General features: G+C 49.2%; 2 protein-coding genes and 1 long non-coding RNA gene across 12 annotated transcripts in view; all 3 read right to left on the bottom strand.

Moving 5' to 3' along the window:
• Nucleotides 1-8,130, bottom strand: part of MCF2 (MCF.2 cell line derived transforming sequence) — a 57,971-nt gene extending 49,841 nt beyond the window's left edge. For 2 of the 4 annotated variants that reach the window (XM_084534221.1, XM_084534218.1), the window contains exon 1: nt 7,944-8,130. In XM_084534221.1, coding sequence (XP_084390347.1) covers nt 7,944-8,076 — 133 coding nt within the window. In that variant the 5' untranslated portion in view covers nt 8,077-8,130. Of the gene's footprint in view, nt 1-593; nt 721-7,412; nt 7,447-7,943 lie in introns of those variants that run through there. The other 2 variants (XM_084534220.1, XM_084534219.1) reach the window with 2 other exon arrangements.
• A 1,509-nt stretch (nt 8,131-9,639) lies between these two features.
• On the bottom strand, nt 9,640-11,137 carry LOC311443768. Its single transcript, XR_014697490.1, has 3 exons — nt 10,934-11,137; nt 10,109-10,221; nt 9,640-9,799 (listed from the first exon to the last, which is right to left on the bottom strand). It is a non-coding gene; the product is annotated as an uncharacterized lncRNA (long non-coding RNA).
• Nucleotides 11,138-12,106: 969 nt separating this feature from the next.
• Nucleotides 12,107-21,483, bottom strand: part of ATP11C (ATPase phospholipid transporting 11C (ATP11C blood group)) — a 59,360-nt gene continuing 49,983 nt past the window's right edge. For 4 of the 7 annotated variants that reach the window (XM_084534085.1, XM_084534083.1, XM_084534082.1 and 1 more), the window contains exons 27-29: nt 21,271-21,374; nt 20,202-20,355; nt 12,107-15,667 (exon numbers count right to left, since the gene is read on the bottom strand). In XM_084534085.1, the coding sequence (XP_084390211.1) occupies nt 15,551-15,667; nt 20,202-20,355; nt 21,271-21,374 (375 nt within the window). In that variant the 3' untranslated portion in view covers nt 12,107-15,550. Of the gene's footprint in view, nt 15,668-16,748; nt 16,845-17,907; nt 17,999-20,201; nt 20,356-21,270; nt 21,375-21,483 lie in introns of those variants that run through there. The other 3 variants (XM_084534086.1, XM_084534084.1, XM_084534087.1) reach the window with 3 other exon arrangements.

Here is a 21,483-nt window from a genome sequence, read left to right as displayed (position 1 = left end):
GACGGCTTTGTTGTGAATGAAGAATAATAGCTCTTCATTTGAGGGTTGCTGCCGTAGCCTAGGAAACAAAACCGAACCACACCAAAAAAAGCGTAAAGGATCACGTTGAGCTTCTCCATGATCTGCTTGTTCTCTGCTTTTTGTCCATTTGGATGCCTGGATCCAAAGAAGAAGCGGTTATTTGGTGTCAAGGGAGCCTGTAAATGAGCACATTTGTAACCTATGTCCATGCCTCGTGGTGACTCTCTAGGTTAACTGGGGCCATCAGCCTTCATCTGCCAAAGGACACCCCACCGGCTTCAAATTTTACCCCAAGTATTAATCAGTGCAGTGCAATGAACACCCTTTCAGCTTTTCCTGTTGAATTTTTTTCCTCTTTGCAAAATTAAATATTCACAGGGGCAAAGAACTGAAACACAGTCCTACATCCAGGCAGAAAGACCAAAGCACCAGCCTGCAATTTGCCCCTCTAACTCAGTCCAGATTGTTTTACCCCAATCCTATAAAGAAGCACCCAAAAGGAGCAAGCCTGCAGCCCATCGCTCAGGGCACTCACTCTGGATAAGCAGAAGTTTCGCTTGAAATATCATCACCTGCAAAAGCTAAGAGCCCCACCAGGAAGAACGGAAAAAATCCATGCCACAGCAGTGGACAGAGCCTCCCTTTGCTGCAGGAAACCCGAGTCTCCATCGCCCCAGCAGCAAGCTGCTGAGCCGCTCTCGGCTTTCTCACTGAGTAATTTGAAAAGATCTTGAATCCAATCCAACACACGACAAGAACCATCGCTATTCTCTCCACCAGCACATCACGTCCAGAAAGCAAGGTAGAGGGAGTTATTAGGAAAAAAAAAGAATACCTCTTTATCCTGCTTGCAAACTGCCCTACCGTGAACAAGACGCTTGCACGAGGAGTTCTCCCGGCAGCTTCCCCAGCCAGCTTACACCTGGAGAAGGATCCCGACTGCCACCGTCCCCCCCCGAGGAGCAGCACCTGCACGAGGCTGAACCTAAGACACCCGGCAGCCAGGGCTCCTGGCCACGGGCCAGCCAGCATAAAGCTGGTGGTTCTGCTCGTGCTGTTTAGCACAATGTCTCTGTTAAAGAACATATTCTGAAGAATAGGACATTGTACTCCTCGGAACACAAGGCCCATTGTATTTACAAAAGGCTTATTTGCAGGACCAGGTCTGAGCAGAGGACTGACAGCCAAGGTCCCGAGGCTCCTTCCTGGTTTTGAGATGAAATTCTTCAGTAGCTGGGAGTAAATCACGTCTCCCCCCGCTCCAATTCCTCATTTGCAGACAGGAGCAGGCAGGCTGTGGCCACACACTACCAAGACTCAGCACTGCCAAAGGGTCACAAGCGTGGCTGGCGACAGGAATGGAAAGGCTGCAGCCCCCATCCTGCTGGCTGATGTAGGAGTTCGTGTCCATACAAAAACCGGCACCAACAGGCGAGTGTTTCATGGGACCAGCTTCTGGGTACATCAGAGAACCAAAGCTCTCAGGGTCAGATGTGAATTCCACCAAACGTTTGTGGCTCCTCCCCTGGGACCTGAGGCCAAGGCACCTTTCTCCATAACCAGGTCTGCGGCAAGCGGGCCCACGGGGCTTGTGGGTCACACACCAAGGGGCCTCCAAAATTCCCAGGGCAAAAGAGCAGAGGAGCCCGCTAGCAAGACACGTTTCCACTCAGTTCCACCAAAGACCTCGGAGCTGCAGAGCACGTGCAATGTAACAGCTGGATGGCAGAATTACACCTTTACACCCGGGGTAACCGCCTGACCACAGGTTGAGACCTGCGGGAACTCTTCCCCATGTGCTGAACACCCTGCAATAAAGCAGAGCCTGCATCAAACTTCCTTCTCTCCGCAGCCCAGAAATTCAGTTGCAAAAGGAACTTAATGACCGGACTCAGCAAAGTGTGAGAACTGCTGTAGTCCTCTTCTGCGTTTGCAAGTAATCAAAGATACTTTGCATTAGCTATATAGGTAACCCCTAGCCAATTCTGACAGCACACAGCTTTGTAAGCACCAGAACACGTCCAGCTGCTCTCGTGACCTGCCCTGACACACATATGCTCTTGCACGAGGACTTCCAGGGAAGCTGCTGAGGGCGAGCAGTGCGCAGTCGAGGCACCGTTACTGTAACGGGGGAGCCACGTGGCCCAAATCCACCTCTAGTCACGTAGCTGGAAGTACAGCAGTTTCTGCTGCTGTGCTAAAACCACACACATCCAGCAGTTTCCAAGCAGTGCAGCCATTCCCCTTGCCAAGCAAGAGACCCAAAAGACCCACTAGAATAGTTATGGCAGAAGGCTTCAACACCCTTGACTGCTGCAAGCCCCGCTGTCCAGCAGCACCAACACCCTGCGTGGGGACAGCTCGTGTCCTGCAGCAGCCATGGGCAGCATGGGAGCATCCGTGTCCCTGGGCAAGGGCCTGCAGCCCACAGCTGCCTGCTTCTTAATTAGAGCCAGCGGAAACCAGATTGTCATTTGGAGGGAAAGATTAGCAGTTAGATAAGATTTTTAAATGCCTATTTTTCTGTAAGATGTGATAGATTCATCTCCTCGGCCAGTCCTGTTGATAAGGTGGCAAACCTCCATGTCACATGTGAGCCTAACAGTAAAACCCTGACACAGCAGACACTCTTGCAAAACCCCTTCTACATTATAAAACAATTCGCAGGCAACTAATCCCCAGAGAGCTTCTCAATCCACGTGGCTCCCACGGGTTTGACAGAGGAAGGAGCCACACATCGGCACGTGTCCAGCACCAGCAGTGGGATGGCACAGAGCGCACAGCTGGCAGAGCTATGGGGTGAGACACTCGCTTCCGAGCCCGCGGGGTGGCAGACGGGACAGACCTCACCAGAAGGGTTGTCTCATCTCACAGGTGGGGAGCTGAGGCAGTGACATCTGGCAGGAGCACAACAAAACCACCCAGGGATTCCAAAAGCCTTACAAAGCCCCAGCAGGGTTAGTACACCGCTATGTGGGATGCCTTGGTCACCCTGCCTGGTTCAAGGATGCCTTAAATTATCTTTTGCCAGACTGGGGAGGATTTTTTTTTTTTAAGGAAAGGCTTGCTCCATTTGCAAGTTTGTTCCTTTATCTTTCCCTAAGCACCCACCCCGGCAGAGTGTAGGAGGCAGGATACAGCACCAGATGGTCCTCTCTCCTGACCTAGTGGCTGCGCTTCTCCAGGGCCTTCCAGGGTTTATCTGCAGACGATGCTTCAGCTCAGGCACAGATCCCTACCACCCAAACCTGGAAGCATCTGCAGTTACCAGTATCTAAGAAACCATACAGTGGAAAAAAAAAAAAAAAAGAAAAAAAAAAAAGAAAAGAAAAAAAAAAGGAAGCTTTTGTAAAACTCCAATGACCTTTCAAAAGGCTGAGATTTAGACAGACTGATGGTAAGCATAAAAATGTAAAAGAAAATGCTGGGAAAGAAATAAAGGTAACAAATAGGGAGATAATATTAAGACAGCACAGCTGAGGCTTGTGGACCAGCATGCAGGCAGCGTGCCGACCCGCAAGGAATGTCCCTGCTGATGATCCTTACGGGAGGAGCTGAATCATCACCTTACCGTAGGAGGTGCTCGGCATGGCTGTGTGGAGGCCACCCTGTGCAGAGCAGCACCAAGGATCCTGTAGCACCGAGCCCTGGGCAGCCCTCTGGCAGGGGACGCTGTCCATCCGGACACCCACACATCCTGGCTACAGCCGCTCATTAACATAGGAAACCAGCAAAACCTCATTCCTGCTGACCACGGCCATGGCTTTGAGGACAGGCTGCAGCCATCTGAGGCTCTCAGGCAAGGTGCAGCTACCCAAGGACCTGGCACACACAGGAACGCTGTCCTCTGATACAATTTTGGGAGCCAGAGTGAACAAAGAGGTTGCTGGTAGCTGACATCAAGCCGTGCTGCCAGCAAGGAGGAGGATGCTCAGCCTGAAATGTTTGGGGCATCCCTGCACACTGGTGACCAAGGGGTTTCTCATGGGTGAGTCTCTCCCAACCTAGAGGGGACAGCAGGCAAACTGCAGGAGCTTCGCTCAGAAAAGGCTAGCCTAGAGAAAACTAAACGACAGCAAGGCTTACAAACTATCTCCTGTTATCGTTGCGGCTAATCTCCTGATGCGAGGAGCGGGATACTGGATGCTCTGATCTGCTCACATCCGAGCAGGCAACCTGCTTCTCATATCACCCCTAACTAAGCAAAAATTGGGAAAGAAAAAAGCCAGCTCAACTATCCATGAATTTGCATCTATTGCAAGAAATGTAATAAAAGTTTCTCAACGCCCACCCGTGCAGATTCAAACTCAGTGTGGGAGTTGAGAAAATCTAGTTTCTTGAATTTCTAATACTTACGAACCTCGATGTACTTTTAATTCTCTGCTATTCCCACTTTGAGTCCTTTCTTATTTATGGCAGGCTCTGGGACGAGCACACAGGTGTTTTGCACATCAGCTCTGCGGCGCGCTTGCCAGCTGTGCCCAGCAATGTTCAGCATCTGCCGTCAGAAGGCACCTTCCCAGCCAGTGCCTCCAAAGCAGATCACTTTCAGCACAAAGGACTTCAAAAGCCGAGCCAAATAAAAGCATGCACACGTCAATAGCTTTCACATCATCATTCAATACCACTGAAGTGTTGTTTTTTCCAAGCCAAATTCCAGCCTCGTGCACAAAGTAACTCATCACACGTGTAATTGCAGTAAATCCTTGGGCCCAAGGATACCTGCTTAGAAACCCAGATTTAAGATCGCTTAAGTCACTGGAACAATTTATTTCCTTTCACTGCCCACGTAGCCAGGAAACTAAATTGCACAGCCAGGTTCCCACAATGGCAGAACCTGGAAAGTCTGCTGCAAAGTTAAGGAAACTAAAACCAATTTTCCTGAGCTGAAGATGAAAACATGTAATTTTGTCTTTCCACCGATCAGCAAAAGCACATATCCAAATCCAGCCAGCTGCTTTCCTGGGGCAGGAAGAAGTCAGTGGCATGGAAGTGGAGGTGGGGAGCACGCTGCCAACGCTCGCAGCCTGGCTCACAGCACCCAGCCCTCGGACAGACGTCCAGGCAGCAGCAGATGGATAATTGCACCTTGCAGGTGGCCCAGCCAGCGCAGCTTCCCAGGGAACTACAACTCTGCCCCGGGAGCTGCCGTCAGCCAGAGCTCCTGACTCAGCCGCGCTGCAAAACCAAGCCTAGCATCGCCTGGGAGGAAAGGGGCTCGGGAGCCAGGGCAGCCCCACCCCGCCGCTTCCACCACAACACGGCAATCTGCACGCCGGTCCTCCCACTCCTGCTCCTCTGCCCCCCAATTTGCAACGGCCTTCAATTTGGCTGCGCTGGGGAAGCTGTCAGATGAGACGATTGAGGCTTTTGGCAGCCGAGCAAACAGGGAGAGGAGCGGCGTGGGAGCCAAGCTGCGATTGCCACGCGTGCCGAAGCGACCACCTTTGCTGCGACACGCAGCAGCACGAAGCGGTCCGCTCGCAGCAGGAGGCTGAGGGCACTCGCTTGACTTCTGGCTCCCAGACTGCCCTACAAGCCCCACTTGCCAAAACCAACAGTCGGGCCCTGTTCCAAGTCCCGTGGTGGTGATGTCTGAGCTCCATGCTCCTGTGTGACCCCGTCCCCAGGAGCTCTGGGGAAGCGACGCGTCTCTAAGCATCCTGCAGCTCCCTGGCAAAGCCAGCATTTTGGAAGACTTTCTTTCCCCCACCGTATTTTACACTTCAGTTCCTTCCCTCCCACACAGCCCTGCTGTCACTTCGCTTTTGTCACTGTAAATGAATGATAAACGATTAAACTGCAGTTGTAGCAAGTGTGACTTATGAAGAGGAAGCACATCCCACATACTACCAACACTCCCCCGCTACTATTCCCCTGGGGTCCCCCTGTGGCTGCAGCACCTGGAGAGACTTGGACCATAACAGCGTGCAGCTCTCAGAGGGTGCTGGTCCCCTGTTCCCAAGCCTCTCTGAGGGAGTCCAAGCCTTTTTGAAGGTCGAAGTAGCTATAAAAGTCTTGGAATGCACATAGGCGTAAATCCCACTGTGAGGCAAGCATAGGGGAAAATCACCTTGTACTAGAAACACCCAACAAGTTTCCAGTACTGATGTGCAAAGAGAAACTTTTAAAGCACGACCCCAGATCAGGCTGAATGCTCAGAATCAGCGATGAAGGAAAAAAACTATTTATTATGTCACGATTTGGAGAACCTTACTCATTTTTTGTTTCATTTTAAGAATCTATGTATATCCCAAATCATGTGTCCAGATCCCGCAGCTATAACCACACAAGTGTGCCTTTGTGCTTCTGTGGAGATATCTTGATTTTGTGCGAGCATTGTACAAAGGTCATCTGCCAAGAGGGGTTAGAAGACAAGGCTCACGCTCACAAGAAACCCGGTGCCTGCTTTCACCCGTTTTCCATAACATCTCTCCTAGAACATGCTCACCATCCACGTCTCCATCCCTGTTCTGACGCTAGTGCAAGGAGGAACAATTTTTTTGCTTGTTTGTTGTTTGGTTTTTTTTAAACCACACATATTCAAGCAGCATCCTTTGCTACCTGACCATGCTCACCTCTTTCTGCACCTCCCTACTCTGTTTGCAGGTGTGGACGAACAACAGGACCAGTGAAGGCACAGCGGGCAGGCAGCGTCACCAGAAGCAGGTGACGGTCTGATAAGTCCCCACCCGTGACTGCACCCTGATAAATTCCTCCCGCTCCCTAAAATGCGCTTTGCACGGAGGCCAAGGAAACCGGGATTAAGACTGCAAGCTTTTTTGGGTCAGTGTGTCTTTCTTGTGCCTGGCGTGGCTCCAAGCGCGCTGCCAGCTGTGAGCTAATAAGGAATAATGAGCACCTTCGCCTTCCAACAAGGTACGCATCCTCTGGTGGTGACGGAGTAACCTGGGATGCCACCGCCTTCCCCAGGTTATTAAGGGCCTCGCTGCAAAAAAAACAGTTCTCCCCACAAACACACAAAATAACAACAACAACAAAAAAGTCAAGGCTCCCAACAGTTTATGAGCAGATCATTGTCCATCAAAGGAAACATTGTTGAGGCACAAGAGCAGCTTACAGCCCCGGGGTAGCAGATCGGATTGCGTTTGCTTCTCATCAGCACGCTGCATTCGGGGTGTGCAGCCATATAACCACAGCGGCAGCACCACAGCCCTGGGCATCCCCAGCACTGCCGCGATGAAGTGATGTGGGAAGACCCGGGGATGAGGGAGAGGGGCTGTCTGACAGCCGCACACGCTTTACACACACCCACTGCTTTTCTACTTCGGAAACTAGGAAAGGGCACGTCGCAGACACCAGGCTGGCACGCGGCTTTGCAGGGAAGGCTTCTTTAGTTTTAGACCACCGGCAAACACCCTATTGCTTACCAAAACCGCTTGGATTCATTTGGAGCGACGTTTCCCAGTAACAAAAAGGGATGTCGGCAGCACAGCGTGAAACACTCTCTCCTTTTTTTTTAAAAAAAAAAAAACGAGGCCATTCCACACCGCTAATGCAATCCGCCAAAAAAAAAAAAAAAAACGCCCAGAGCCCTCAATAAGCAATCGCGCTACAAACCCCACCGGCACCGTGCCCGCACAGCCTGAGAGCGGCTCGGGAGTTCCCCGAGGTGAGGAGCTGGGCACCTGTGGGCTCCGCTCGCTCCCCCCCGCCTGGCCCCAGCGCCCCCGCCTGCCTCCGGGCTCCCGGGCTGAGCACAGCGGCGGGGGGCAACTCCGAGGGGAAGCCCCCGGGACCCCCGAGCGGGCAGGGCACAGCCCGGCACGGCACGGGACAGCCGGCAGGCACCGACGGGCTCCCCCAGCCCCAGCCCCGTCCCCATCCCGGACACCCGGATCACCGCCACCCCCCGGGAGCCCTTCCCCGTACCCCCTCCCGGTCCCCGCTGGGGGACTCACCGGCGGCGGCGGCCTCCAGCAGCGCGGCGGCCCGCAGCAGGCAGTAGTAGCGCTCCATCTCCCCCGCCGAGGTGCCCCCCGGCGGGGGGCCGGCCGGGGCCGGGGCCGGGGCCGGGGCCGGGGCCAGGGCCATGCCCCGCGGCAGGGCTCCGCCGCCGGCCGCGCTCCGCCGCCGCCGCCCCGGGCCCGGACCCGTGCTGCTGCCGCCGCCGCCGCCGCCGAGGCGGGGCTGGGGAATGGGGGAGCCGCCTCCGCCCGCCCCGTGCCCGCCCCCCCGCTGCCAGCGCCCGGTTGAGGCGGCGGCTGCCGCCCGGTGCCCCCCCCCCACTCCATGCGAGGGGCGCCCAAGCCGCCGCTGGGTTCCCCGAGTCTCTCCAGTCATAGCTCGGCATCGCCTGGTGGCATTGACAAAGCCATACATCGGGTTTTCATTGACACCCCCCCAAAAAAAAAAAAAAAAAGAAAAAAAAAAAAGTGTTTTCATCCTCTGCAAGAAGCATTCTAGCGAATTCCTTCAACAGTATCTGAGAACCATGCTAAACTATCCCATGGCCAAAGCTGGCCAGCCTTCAGCCAAGGCCAGCCTGACCCATCACTCCTCAGCTCCCCGATGCCGAGGTTCAAACGATGCCAGCTCATTCTCAACAGCAGCCAGAGCTGCCCAGGAAGCCAGCGCAGAGAAGTGGATGTTCCTGTTTTTCCAAAACAACCTTTTAATTATGCTCCTTACTATAATAGCAGCCTTTTTCCAACACTTCAGCAGTCAGGGCTATTAATTTAGGACCCAAGGCCTAACCATGGTAATGTGAAAAACACCGTCTTTTTGGCAGACCTTGTCCCTTCTTGCACTGATGCAGAATTTTTCAAGGAAAAACTACCCATTCGGTCAGTGCTCCTTGTCTGTCACAGCAGATTCTCAGGTTTCACAGTCTGAACAGTTTTCTCTTCGGTCATAAAGCATGTCCTGCACAAAGAGGGAGAGTTCATGTGCAGTTACTCATCAAGAACAAACCAGCTCGTGCACAGCACTAAACGTGGTTATAAAATAGCCGTGTGCCAGGCTACAGGCATGGTATGACAGACATGCTGCATTCCTCTTTTATTCGCACCACAGAAATGCAGTTTTCCTCAAACTGCAACAGCTCGTGCAGAACCGAGGCCCGTCCACACAGATCACAGGACCTGGGTTGGGTTGGAAGAGGCCTCCAAGTCCACCCAGTTCCAACCCCCTGCCACGGGCAGGGACACCTCCCACTGCACCCAGATGCCCTCCGTGCAACCTTGGCTTGAACGCGCCCAGGGATGGGGCATCCACAGCTGCTCTGGGCAGCTGGTGCCAGTGCCCCACCACCCTCATAGTAAATGTTTTCTTTCTAACATCTAATCTAAATCTCCCCTCTTCTAGTGCTCCTTTACTCCATGTCCTATCACTGCACTCCCTGACAAAGAGTCCCTCCCCAGCCTTCCTGTAGGCCCCTTTAGGTACTGAAAGGCTCCAACAAGGTCTGCCCACAGCCTTCTCTTCAACCCCTGCTCCCTCAGCCTGTCCCAGGAACAATAAGCTGAGACAGAGGGAACAAGGAGAAGATAAAAAGGAAACAATGACAGCCAGAAACACTGGCATTTCCTTTTCAAGGATTTTCCTCCCCAGACCTCATAACAACATTCATCACCCTGAGCAGCACATACATGTACATGGCTGTGTGTGAAGGAAAGGCCCCTTTGAAGAGGGGGAGCTCTCATCAGAAGGGAAATCCTGGCAGAGTTTTATTCCATGTGGGTGCTCTTCCTTATCCCCCAGTTTTTGGGAGGTGTAGGGAGAATTCCCAGTTATTTCATTAATTCCAGTTCAGCTGCTGGGGAAAAAGCAAAACAAAACAACAAACAAACAAACAAACAACATTGTATCACATAAAGGCAGTTTTTGCTGGGAGTGGTACCACTATTTATTTTTTAGAAATTGTCTTTCAAAAGCGTCTGCTTAGTCAAACAGGTATGCTTAGTTTTAGGCAACCACAGGCATGAGTCCTCGTGGTGATATGATCTTTTTGAGATTGTTCTGAATAGACTTATCAGTTATTTCTCCCCAGCCTCTATTTTTATTCTAATTTGGGGAAAACCATAGGTTGTATTTCTGCCCCTCCTGAAAGCTGCTGCTCGCACACCTCATGGCGTGGCTGTGCAGAAAGCAATGGCTGGGGCAGTACGCCCGGCTGCAGCTGCTCCAGCCCCAGATCCGCTTGGAGAAGTCACCTGCTTAGAGGCTTCCCTATAAGCCCTGAGAAGTACACCTCAGTCACCTTCAGCCTTGGGTGGCCAAGAGCCCATCTAGCCTCCTAGTCTCTTCTTCAAAAAATAGCTTCTGGTTGAATGGGGTAATCTAACTTGTCACCCTCAGGTCAGACCTCTGTTCAGGTCTCACACGCTGTCCTGCGGCTGCACATATCTCAAAGCTACAGGCACTGCTGCCCAGCCCCGCTCTCATCCTTCCAGATCGCCGTTGCTGCAACATATTCCCCTGGCTTGGCCAAATCCCAGTTTCTTCTGCCGCGCCATCTGGCAGGCTGCTACAGGCACCTTTGCTGTGCTCCGCCACATCAGCCTCAGCAGCTTTGTGCCTGCAATTCCCCCGCTGAGTCTCTCCTCGCCCACACGTCTGATCTATGAGACCTGCCTGCACTGCAAAGCCCCACGCTTAGCCACGAGCCCAGCCGCTTCATCTTCCACGCCCCGACTCCAGTGGCCAAAACGGGATGGAACAGATTTAATGTTTTAGGGTGGTGCTGGGAACTGGAAAACCTGAGCTAGCTAAATGCCATTTGGAGCCTCCCCAGCCAGGAGAGACCCTGGCCCCTCTGACGCCAGTTTGAGCCTGCCACTGCTTTCATCAGGATGGGATTTACTTCACCTGCTGCCTCAGAGTGAAATACAGAAGGGACTCCCCCGTGCTCTCCTACTCTCACTTTTTTTTCTGCCTAAGCCAGACCTACCTTGTTTATTTCTCTAACCCGTTTTTGGACGGAAGCACACTCACAGGTGCACACACGCCCTTTCTCCAGGCCACAGCGTATTTTCCAGCTTAGCAGGTTACCTCCAGACACCTGAAGACGTTAGCAGCAAGCCGAGCAGAGGTCCCTGCTGCCACCCCAGCCCACCTGCCCTCCTGTCAGCAGCCTGACCCCTAAGAAAGTGGCTGTCCTTGCTGAAAACCATCTTTCAAAGCTGCATTGCTTCTCCTTTTGAATGTGAGGTGGTACACAGCTGTTTTAAATGCAAATTTGGAGCTCTCTGAAGCAGCTCTGAACCACAGTGCTTACGCTGACTGCTGTGTCCCGTCAGCCGGGACTGCCAGCTCAAAACCTCCCAGTCCTTCAGCTGATTTTCACCATCACTCCACATAAGCTATTAAGAGTCTTGATGCGTGTATCTAGTTTCCAGTGGTACAAGCTTCTTCTTAAAGGTTATAGTTTGTTTTAAATAGCACAGCCATCTGTCCTACAGCGGCTCATGGGAGCTGCAGAAATTAAAGCAGCCAAAACTAAATTTATCAAATTGACTGTCAGTTTTCATTATGAATGTTTCAGTTTGAATCAGACATCCTAAAGAAGTAAAGTATACGTTTTTCATGTCTTACACAAGCACTGAGAGACTCACTTTTCATTATACTGTTGGAATCTCAGCAATGCAAATATGTGGCCTGCACTTCACCAGCTCCAGGCACCTTACCAACCATAGAATAAGCCTCATTTATGTGTTTCTAGTCTTTCAACTAAAAAAAAAAAAAAAAAAAAAAAAAAAGTGGCTTGGTACAGGTTAGCCATGACACACAGAACCAATGCACAGCATTAAGAAAAAATCATGCATACATGTATATGGAAGCTGGACACATGGACCTGCATTTTATTTTTTACCCTAAATGTCCTGGTCAGATAAAGCTCTGAGTTTAACTCTTCTAAAAAGTTAAATCAGTTTATTCACTTAATTCATGGGACTTGTTTTCTTAATTTGACAGATTATTGTTCAGGAAAATTGCCAGATACATGCGGCAGCTGGCACTGGCTACCCCACACTGAAAATGCCCACAGCCCCACTTGTAAAAGCCCACGTATAGATCATTGCAAGACAGGTGTAGGAGCATCCAAGGAGACAAGACACAACAGATATTTATTAATCAGAACAACATACCAAAGTTTATTGATTACTTCAAACAAAAGTTTTCATAATGAAAAAAGAGCAAGTTGCATTCATAAAAGGTAACATTCACATTCAATTTCCTTTATATAAAGCAACATAAATGTATAAAATTGCATTTAAGTGAAAAAAATGTAAGGTTGCAGTCCTTTTTTGCAAGAAGCTGAAAATGTATCTTCTCATTGCCTGTATATAATTTACACTTTCTATATACTATATGTTGTGTTGTTTGTTTTTTGTTTTTTTAAAAAAAAATCCATAGCTGGGAAATTGGATGAATAGTGCAGTATTAGGTAAGTTTTTCAACTGTGTGTACCCAAATTCAAATTTAAGCCTGTATGCAATTCCAAGTCATTTATAATATTCTCATAACAATTAGGATTAGTTTTTTGAAAAGTAGCTATGAATACAGCGAGTTTTCCCATTATCACATTACATTTTTGGAGGGAATCTTAATTACTTTGCTTATCTTTCAGTGTCACTAGACAGTGATTAAACTTCAGTGGATTACTATGAAAAACCCCAGCCTTTTCCTTCAAGTTTCCCCACCGATAAGCCTGTACTGACCTTTTAGCTCACTAACGAGCACTGTAACAGTGCAGCTTGTGTTATGGCATATGAACAACAATCACAGCATTGCTGTCAGATTACTGCCACTGCCCCCAGCCTGATGGCTGATACCTTACGCTTAATATCACTGCCTTTTCTCTCCTTCTGTGACTCCAGCACGTGTGTCCCATTCCCCCTGATTTCATGATGCATCCACAGCAACAGAAATTTCACTTCTGCTGCTGCTGAACAAGGAGGGGCAGCTCTTCTGGCCCATAGCAGCACAGCAGTCCTGGAACTACATCCATGCCCTAGCTGAAAATCCAAGCCCAAGAAAACCTGCTTTTCCCCAAAGGAGCTGCTATTCCTGACTTTTTAATACCACCCTGCTTTTCAGCATACATGCCTTGGGGTTGAATTTACAGCTACAGCTATGGCTTGCTCCATACTGAGACTGGATACTTGGAAATGGGAAGATTTGATTCCTAGAAGGCTTCAGCTTAACACAGGCTGCAGCAATCAGCCTGTTTCAGTGGCTTTATTCAGACAGGTCACACATTGCACATACATGGCAAGCTTCGCTCCGTTCCCACTAACACCAACAGCGAGACCTCCAGCTGAATCTCACAGGAACAGAATTTGACCCTAGAAGTAGAATACAACAGAAAACAAACTGAGAAGCAGGTTGTCAGGCTTGGGACAACTGGGGCTTGGAATGGTTTTGAATCACAGGAATTGCGCGGTTTAGCGCCTGCGTTTTAAAGGTTATGTAAACACAAGTCAGCAACTGTATATTTAGGTAGAAAGGTTAGATTTGGCATAAAGAGCGCATCTTCATTGTATTCATCGCATACTTGATCTGTAGGCACCACATTTTAGCAGTTAAAGTTGAGAATCGGGCAAGGTCTGCAAGTTGAATTCTAGGTCCGTGAGGTGAGCTAGAAAAAGGAAAAAGAAAAAAAGCTTTGCCCATGGGACACATGCTGGAAGCGCAGCTCCTTACTTGCATGCCGCAAGGAGTCGAGCTGCGGTTGCTCACAAGGTGACAGACACCACTTGCGTTGAGGCCAGTGCAGAGCATATAATACAGCAGTCCTGTCCGCAGGCCCCTGCTGTGCAGGATGGTTCAAGGGCAGCCACAGGGACTCTGCTTGTCCCTCTGCTCCTTCCATCCCTATCCCCTCCCACACAGGTAGGGCCACCACAATGTCCTCGTCACATATGGCAGATGTGCCTGCAGCCTATCTGGATCCTGCTTGAATTTTTTTGAAAAAGATGAATTTTGCAGCCAGAGAGCAAGAGACTCTTCAGAGAATTAACAGTCCACTCTTTAGCAAAATTTGATGAAGGGAATGTTTGATCTAGCCCCAGTTTGTTGTTCCCTTGCACGGAAGCAAAACTAAACCTAAGAGACATAGCAGGAGGTAAAAACCCAGCTGCAGTGTAGAGCTCGTTGCTCCTGAAGGTAGATGTGAGTGTGTATCACAGTATTTCTGCGCAAGCCTCCGGCCGCAGGCTGTGCCCACAGGGCAAGGGGAAGGCAGCACGAGGGAGGACCTTCACACGTCGGGCGGTGGCACGCAGGGTGCTCCGTGACTGCTTATGACTCAACACGATGAAAAAGCTGCTTTTTCCACATATGAAGTGTCAGAGAACATTGAGAGTCAGGCATCTTGCTTCTGCTGCGCAAACTTAAAGAAAAGTTCCCACTACCTTGCTAAAGGTAGATTGAAAAAGAACATGCCAATCGAAAACCAAATGAAGTGTAAAATGAAATCAGATTAATGTACTTTTATTTTTAAAACCAACTTCTGTTTTCTTAGTGCAAATAACTCAAGATGCAGTTTTATGCCTGCGAGTTCACAGGCACCATCCAGGTCCCTGGGACTGGCCAAGGACTGCGCTGTCACTCAGACCTTCCAAGTGTTTCACCAACTGCACACTGCAGTAACGCAAGCACAGCCACAGGAGCCAGGGCAAACCTGGGCTGGAAGTCCGGCACAGCTGAGCTTTCAAGGTTCTTCCCTCCCCAGGAAAGTTTCCTTACTCCACGAACAGTCCTGGTACATTTCCAAAACAAGGGAAAACCATCCTGACTTCACTTGCCACCAGGAGTAAACCCACCAGCACAGAGCAAACCAACACAGGAGGACGCCCAGCACCACACCGTCTGCACGCTGCCGCTGCTTATGGGTCACTGATTGCTTCCAACCATCCCGGAGGGACGTGTGACTGAACACTGTGCTGCCAGCGGTGATTTTTCCCGAGTCTTCAAGTATTTCTGCCACATGCATCTGGCCACCCAACGCCAGGAGGGGGCAGCCCTCGCGGCACCAGGCAAGATGCTTGCAGGGATGCATCTGGCTTCTGCGCTGGGGGAGCGGGCTCTCCCCTGCGCCTTCGGGGAGCCGGCCAGGGCTGTTATTGGGTTACAGTCTGTGCTACTTCTTTGGTCAGGCGAAGCAAGAGACTTCAGCAACTCTCTGCTGCTCCCAGGCAGATCTGCAGCGGTGAGAGGAAGCCCCCATGTGACGTAGGGAGGCATTTCTCTCTTGCACTTTGATCATGCTGTTTTAGAACAATTCCAGAAGATGCTTTCCCAGTCTCCAATTACCATAGTCTTCTGATTTGGCAGATTATTTTTTTTTTGTTGGGGGGGGCGGGGGGGAGGAGGAAGGGAAGGAAGAAGCAACAAGACCAAAGACAAACAGGTACCGCGGCCAGTGCCTGGCTACTGCTTCATCAGCATGGCTGCTTACATACTTGGTAATATTAAACGGAACTGTTACGTTAAAAAACACGTGGTTTTGTTTGCTTGTTGTTTTTTTCCTACAGGATGACAATATGCACTGTTTGCATGGAGCATTTTAAAGTATCCTGAGGGGATATCTTTCTGCCGAATTAGTAACAGCATCTTCAGTCTTCACATAGCCATTCTCTATACGTTTGTATGACACTAACATAGGCAGATCAAATGGGCCAGTCTGCAAAAATCAGAAGGAAAACACACGCATTGCAATTGTTACATTGCCAAAATCATAACCCTTTTTGCATCGTTATTTTTAGAAAGAGAAAAAAATTTATGGGAGAGGAAGAATGATTAGAGTAGGATAAAAGTGCCAAACTCCATTCACAACAGAGGGGTGAACACCAGGACAGTAAATCACGGTGCAGAGCCCAGCCCCGCAGGGCGGCGAGCACCACCTGCTGCCTGCCGTGGCAGCATCCATGCAGGGCATGAAGCCCAGCTGTGGGCTGCCGCCCTCGGCCGCTTTCCCTGCCACTCTGATGATGAGATTGGATTCTCTGCAAGCAGGTGGGGGCCACAGAAAATCTGCATTTTAATGCTTGCAGCTGACACCACACAGCTATGTAACATCTCAGCTAAAAGCTACGTTGTGAATTCAATTCGGCACTTTTAATTTTTTTTCTGTAGCAAGAAGACAGCTTTTGGCTTACTACGATGTTTAGAATCAAATAAGCTTGTACCAGGATGTTCCCAGTGTATGTATATGCATACAGACACAGAGACATGCCTGCCATACGCTACATTGACAAACAGACAAGTACACGTGTTTAGTTTCAATCTATTAAGATGAATTAAAATTTACTTATTTCTATCTGACGACAGCATGCGCCCTAGAAAATTGGATTTTTGTACTATTCAGATGCAATCTGGGAATCATTTTAATGGCTTAGACTTGAATACTTCATTGCAAGCACATCAGTGCTAGCTTTTATAGCCAGTCAGCACAATTCACCACCTGTATTCTCGTGCTGTTAATGTTAGACCAAAATATCAGTTATACTGAAGGATTTGTTTTGAATACAGCAAAGTATTTCAGACTGAGTGCATCTTTGCGTGTATGGGCTTCTGCAAACACTAGATAGGAAATGTCCCCACATTAAAATGCCTCCCAAGTATTGCATCCCCATTTCACAAAGACAGGTGCCCCACACCAATAATCAAGAAGATTACAAGAACCACAGTTTAATTGATTTGGGAAGTTACATTTGGTTAATCAACACCTTTTAAAACCATCCCAACTCCTTAGGACAGGGTACCTGTTACAACACATTAGACTCATCTGAGAATGTTCTTAAAAGGAGTGGTCTGGCAGAAGGTCTGGACGACAATGAATCAGGTGCCTTCCTACTGCTCTGCAACAGCGAGGCAAAAATACTTGTAGCACATGCAACACTTTAACCTACCTAGTGGTCCAACAAGAAACACACACATCTTTTTACAGGCAACTAAATCATACCACAAGGGATGTAACAATACACACTCCCTGAATACCACCATGATCAATACTGGCTGGGTTTTTCAGTGCAAGAGGCACAGATGGCACTCGGCAAAGAGCTCTGCTTCCCAAAATGTTTACCTTCAGGCTTGGAGGTTTATGCTACAGGTGCTTTCGAGAGGGAATCATCTTCACTCTCCTTAGAACCAGTATTTTTTAAAACAATGAGTGATACCAGGGAAACCAAGCCCTACGGGCACGTATCCAAGGCACTTAGCACTGGGGTGAGCCACCTCTGCCACTTGTGGTGTGAGTGCTAAGGTTTACGTGCTTGCCCAAAGGGCAGCTGTAGCGTCAGCAAGAGTTGTGTGCTGGGCAAGAAGGGTGCCTGAGCAGCTCCTACACTATCCAACAAGCATATCCAACAAACAACCTGGCTGTTTGCAAGGTCATCCAGTAGGATGATCAGAATTGAGTCCACTTTGTTCTATGCTTCAGTGCAATTTGTATCTAGCCCACTAAAACAAACCTACAGAGGGGAGGGAGAAATTGGGAGACAGATCCATGACTAGACAAAATTATGCAGCAGCACCGATTTCCATGAACAGGAACAATTCACCCCAGCTGAGGACCTGGTAGAAACCCCAGCATCACGACTGATACCTGCCTGAATTCCCCTGAGCACCTAAAGGGACACCGGGCACAAAAGCATCACCTGCACCCATGTCACAGGTGCTGAGCATGAGCAGCTCAGCCACCAGGTGTGCAGCTGGACCTGAGCATCTGAACAGCAGGAGGCCAAAGGGGCAGAGACAGACAAAACATTTAAGCAAAAGATTGAAATTAAAGCAATGGGGGGTAGAGGGAAGCAGGCTCTTGCTGGGTGAGCAAATCTAAACACCAGTTTTTAGCAGTTATGCATTAGAAGAAGGAAAAAGCAGGAGAGCAAGCAACACGTACTGACTCAGAAAGGAAATCACCTTATTCGCTCCAAGAAAAGCTGTGATTGCTGGAAGTTTGAGAAAGCATGAAGATAGTGGATGTTCCTGAGGAAGGAAGGCGCTTCGTTACCTAGTTCACAACAGCACAAAAGACAGAAAATTGCAGTACAAGAGAGAGAGAAAGGCAGAAACCAAAGAAAATAAGAATGCGCCTTGCAGTTAAAAAAAAAAAAAAAAAAAAACACAACAACAAAAACAAAACAAAACAAATCCACACAGAAAATTTAATAAAAACTGAACAGAGCTGCTGTGTTGTGTCATACAGAAACTCAGTCCCATACAGGTCAAGGGCAAGCTCGTATCAGCCTGGCCTTGGTCCATCTTTTCCTTCCCGAGGGGACCCTGAGCTGTCAAGCTGGGTGTTCAGGCAGCTAAACAAGGACACTGAGCTGGTTTTGTACGTAACGCTCCCCTTGGGAAACTTGTATCTATATTTTCCAATATTAAGCTTAGGATTCTCAGAAAGGATCTCAATTTAAAATCCTCTACCTAGTCTTGATTGCCTTTGAAAAACTGGGTGGCTGACTTCAATGTCTGACAGCCAGCACGGACATCTAGAGCTGGTATCTGCTCCAGGCATTTCATAAAGCTCTTAACTTGAAATGTACTTTTCAATAAGGCTCAGCCTGCATTTAGTTTAGAATGCACATACGAAGAGACTTTTCTAGTTGACACTTGGTGTTGATTTGCTAAACGATTTCACAAGAGCTGTTTTTAACGCATTTAAAGCGCACTTGAAAGCGAGCATTAAATGCGAGAATGGATCTTCTGGCCAAGAGCTGGAAGCAAAAATGGGTCTCCTCTTGGGTAGATTGAGCTGGGGTTTAGTAACCCCCAGGTTTCCCTTCAGGGACAGTGGGCTCAAACTGCCCTATGACTAGAGCTGAGAGCAAATCATTTCTATCCTCCCTAATCAGGGTGTCAATCCAGAAACTATTAAGTCATGCTTACAAGGAAGAAATAACATGGAAATGGGAAGAATTTAGCTATACTTATTTTACGATCTGTATTGCTTTCAAATTTAATGGTTTGGGTGGTGGTTTTTTTTCACTCTTGCAGACACATGTTTTAATTCACTGATACTTTGCCAAGCTTGTACTTCAAGGGTTATGGGGGAAAAAAAAACTTACTACTTCATTGGATATTTAGAAAAGATTAGCTCTATTAAAAAGTATATGAGTACCAAAAATAACAGGCTATCCCAGGTGAAGAAAGTGCACTGAAACCTCACAGGACCTACCAGCTTCAGGAGAGAAGCCTGTTCTGCACCTGAGTATTTGAAAAATCACCCAGTGTTTTTGTGTGACACAGAGCCCTGCCCAAGATAGATAAAATCAGCTCTGCATAGCCCTGCGGGGACAGTGGAGCCAGTTCAGGGTACAGCTGGCAAAGGAGTCACCTCTGCTGTGCCATCAGCTTGCAGCAATGGAGATACCCAGGCCAAAACGAGCAGTGACAGTGCACACTGCTGCCTCCTGCCCCTTGGGCTGCATCGACAGGCTGTACTCCATTGCTGCTTGAGAAAACACAAAGCTGATGGCAAGAGGGCAGGAGTGGCTGGCAGCTCGCCGCTTGCTGACCTGCTGCAAAACTTGCTAAAATCGCAGGAGGGAAGAGAGGCACTGCAGGAGGGAGGCGAGGCAGACAGAGCGACAGGTGGCGGAGCACGGCCAGGGAGCAGGCGCTGCCCAGGAGGACGATGCTGCAGGGATGCTCGTCACCTCTGGGCAAGCACATGGCAAGGGACAGGGACTGCCTCCATGGGGTCACGCTCTGTGTAGAGTAACCCTGAGCACTACTGAGGAGAGCTGGACACTGTAATCTCACACCGCTGCGCTGGCCCCCAGTTATTAGGGAGATGGGCAGATGTGACAAGACCTGCCTGAATCGCTCCCCTAGTGCTGGCACCTGGAGGGCATATGCAAGCAGAACGTCTTGACTTAAAATCAAGTTGCTTTTGTCAGTACACAATGTGGTTTGGTTGATCAGTTTGGATTGGAAAAGGGTTATAGTACTTTTATAAGAGAGAAGCCTTCCATCCAGCCTAGGTAATTAAGGAAAGGCACTGGTTGAGTCTCACCACACTAGAGATCTAGGCTGTATTTTGAGATGAGCTTCTTGACATTTCTGGCACGTGAAAGAGCAAGACGCGACTCTAGCAAGCCTCCCTCAAGATGTGAATGGCACAAAGTGCTATTACAGGCTCATCTGGTGCTTAAGAATAGAAGAGGCCTTTATGATACATCACACAGTATTTTCACCTTGCTCCTTACCTGATGACTTTTCTCTTTTATATTTTTTAAAACTATTAGAAGAATTTCTGGGAAAAGGCTGATAAAGATCAGGAGAATTATTGCCAGCCACGTGGAAACAGAAGTCAGCATATGGGCAAATACAAAATACATTCTTTGCTGCTTCAAGAAAGGCCTGAAAAAGAAAAGATAGAAACACATTCTGGTTAACACTGTCAGCCACACGAGTTTCCCAACTAGGTCAGACTGGGATCAAACTGTTTGCAGTAACACCTCCCTTCCCAAGGCAGATGGGTACAGCCTGCACAGAGACAGGCTGCCCCTTCCTCTCCCCACCCATCTCCTGCCCTCAGCTGTGCTAATTCTGGAGGACTGTCCAGCAGCCTCCTGGGACTACTCTTATGTTTCTCCCATCTTCATACTGCCTCTTTCCCTCACTTGTTGGCCAAGCCACTGTTCTTCCTTGTTGCAGCAGCAGCTGGACCTGTGCTTTCTCCTGCTTACCTCCCCCTCGGCTGCCCCACAGTGCCGGGCACTATAGCTCTGAGTCTGTCTGTTCTTCCCTTTCCTATCCCCAGGTTTTTTCCAACGTAATTTTTTTTCCTTTCTTTCCCACCCACGTGCACAAATGGATGCTGAAATATTTACACTGGCACCTCCCAGTGAAGAAAGCAGCCTCAGCACCAGAAATGCCCCTGTGGGCAGAAAGGCAAACTGCCTCTCGCCAGAACTGAGCTCCTGGGCTGCAAGTGGGTGCCACCTGCCTCCAGGCTGCTGCACAGATCTTGTCACACAACAGCCCTCTTCCAGCAGTGCTGTGTGGAGAGAGCATCCCTTCCCCTCCCCAGGAACAAACCCCACCATGACAGCATTAGAATATTCCATCTGAAGACATAAAAAAGCAAACCTGTGCTGCCTACCACTATTAATCGCCATGATCAGTACTAACACGTGCTTATCACAGCTGCAAACACCCCGCTGTCCCAAAATCTTTGGATAACCCAAATGAGGAGACATGGCAGTCACGTCCAACACAAAGCAGGTGATGGACATTGTCCTAGAAAGTACCATTGAAAGAAAAGATACTTGCCAAATGACTCCTCCCCAAAAGAACGAGAAAAACACATAGAAGGCAAGGGAGCCCCATATCACAAAGTGGTTCATCCACGTCCAGAATCGAGTATCTAATGCTAGCTGTGTAAATAAAAATTAAAAATAAAAATAAACAGGCAGAACAAGTATTACAAGCAGAACATATTCAATTATATTTATATAAAATTTGTCTGCTTTCAGAGTACGGCTG

The sequence above is a fragment of the Aythya ferina genome (assembly GCF_964211825.1).
Source record: "Aythya ferina genome assembly, chromosome: 13".
Taxonomy (NCBI): domain Eukaryota; kingdom Metazoa; phylum Chordata; class Aves; order Anseriformes; family Anatidae; genus Aythya; species Aythya ferina.
The sequence above is the reverse complement of the archived record's forward strand: the minus strand, read 5'-3'. Positions and strand labels throughout refer to the sequence as shown.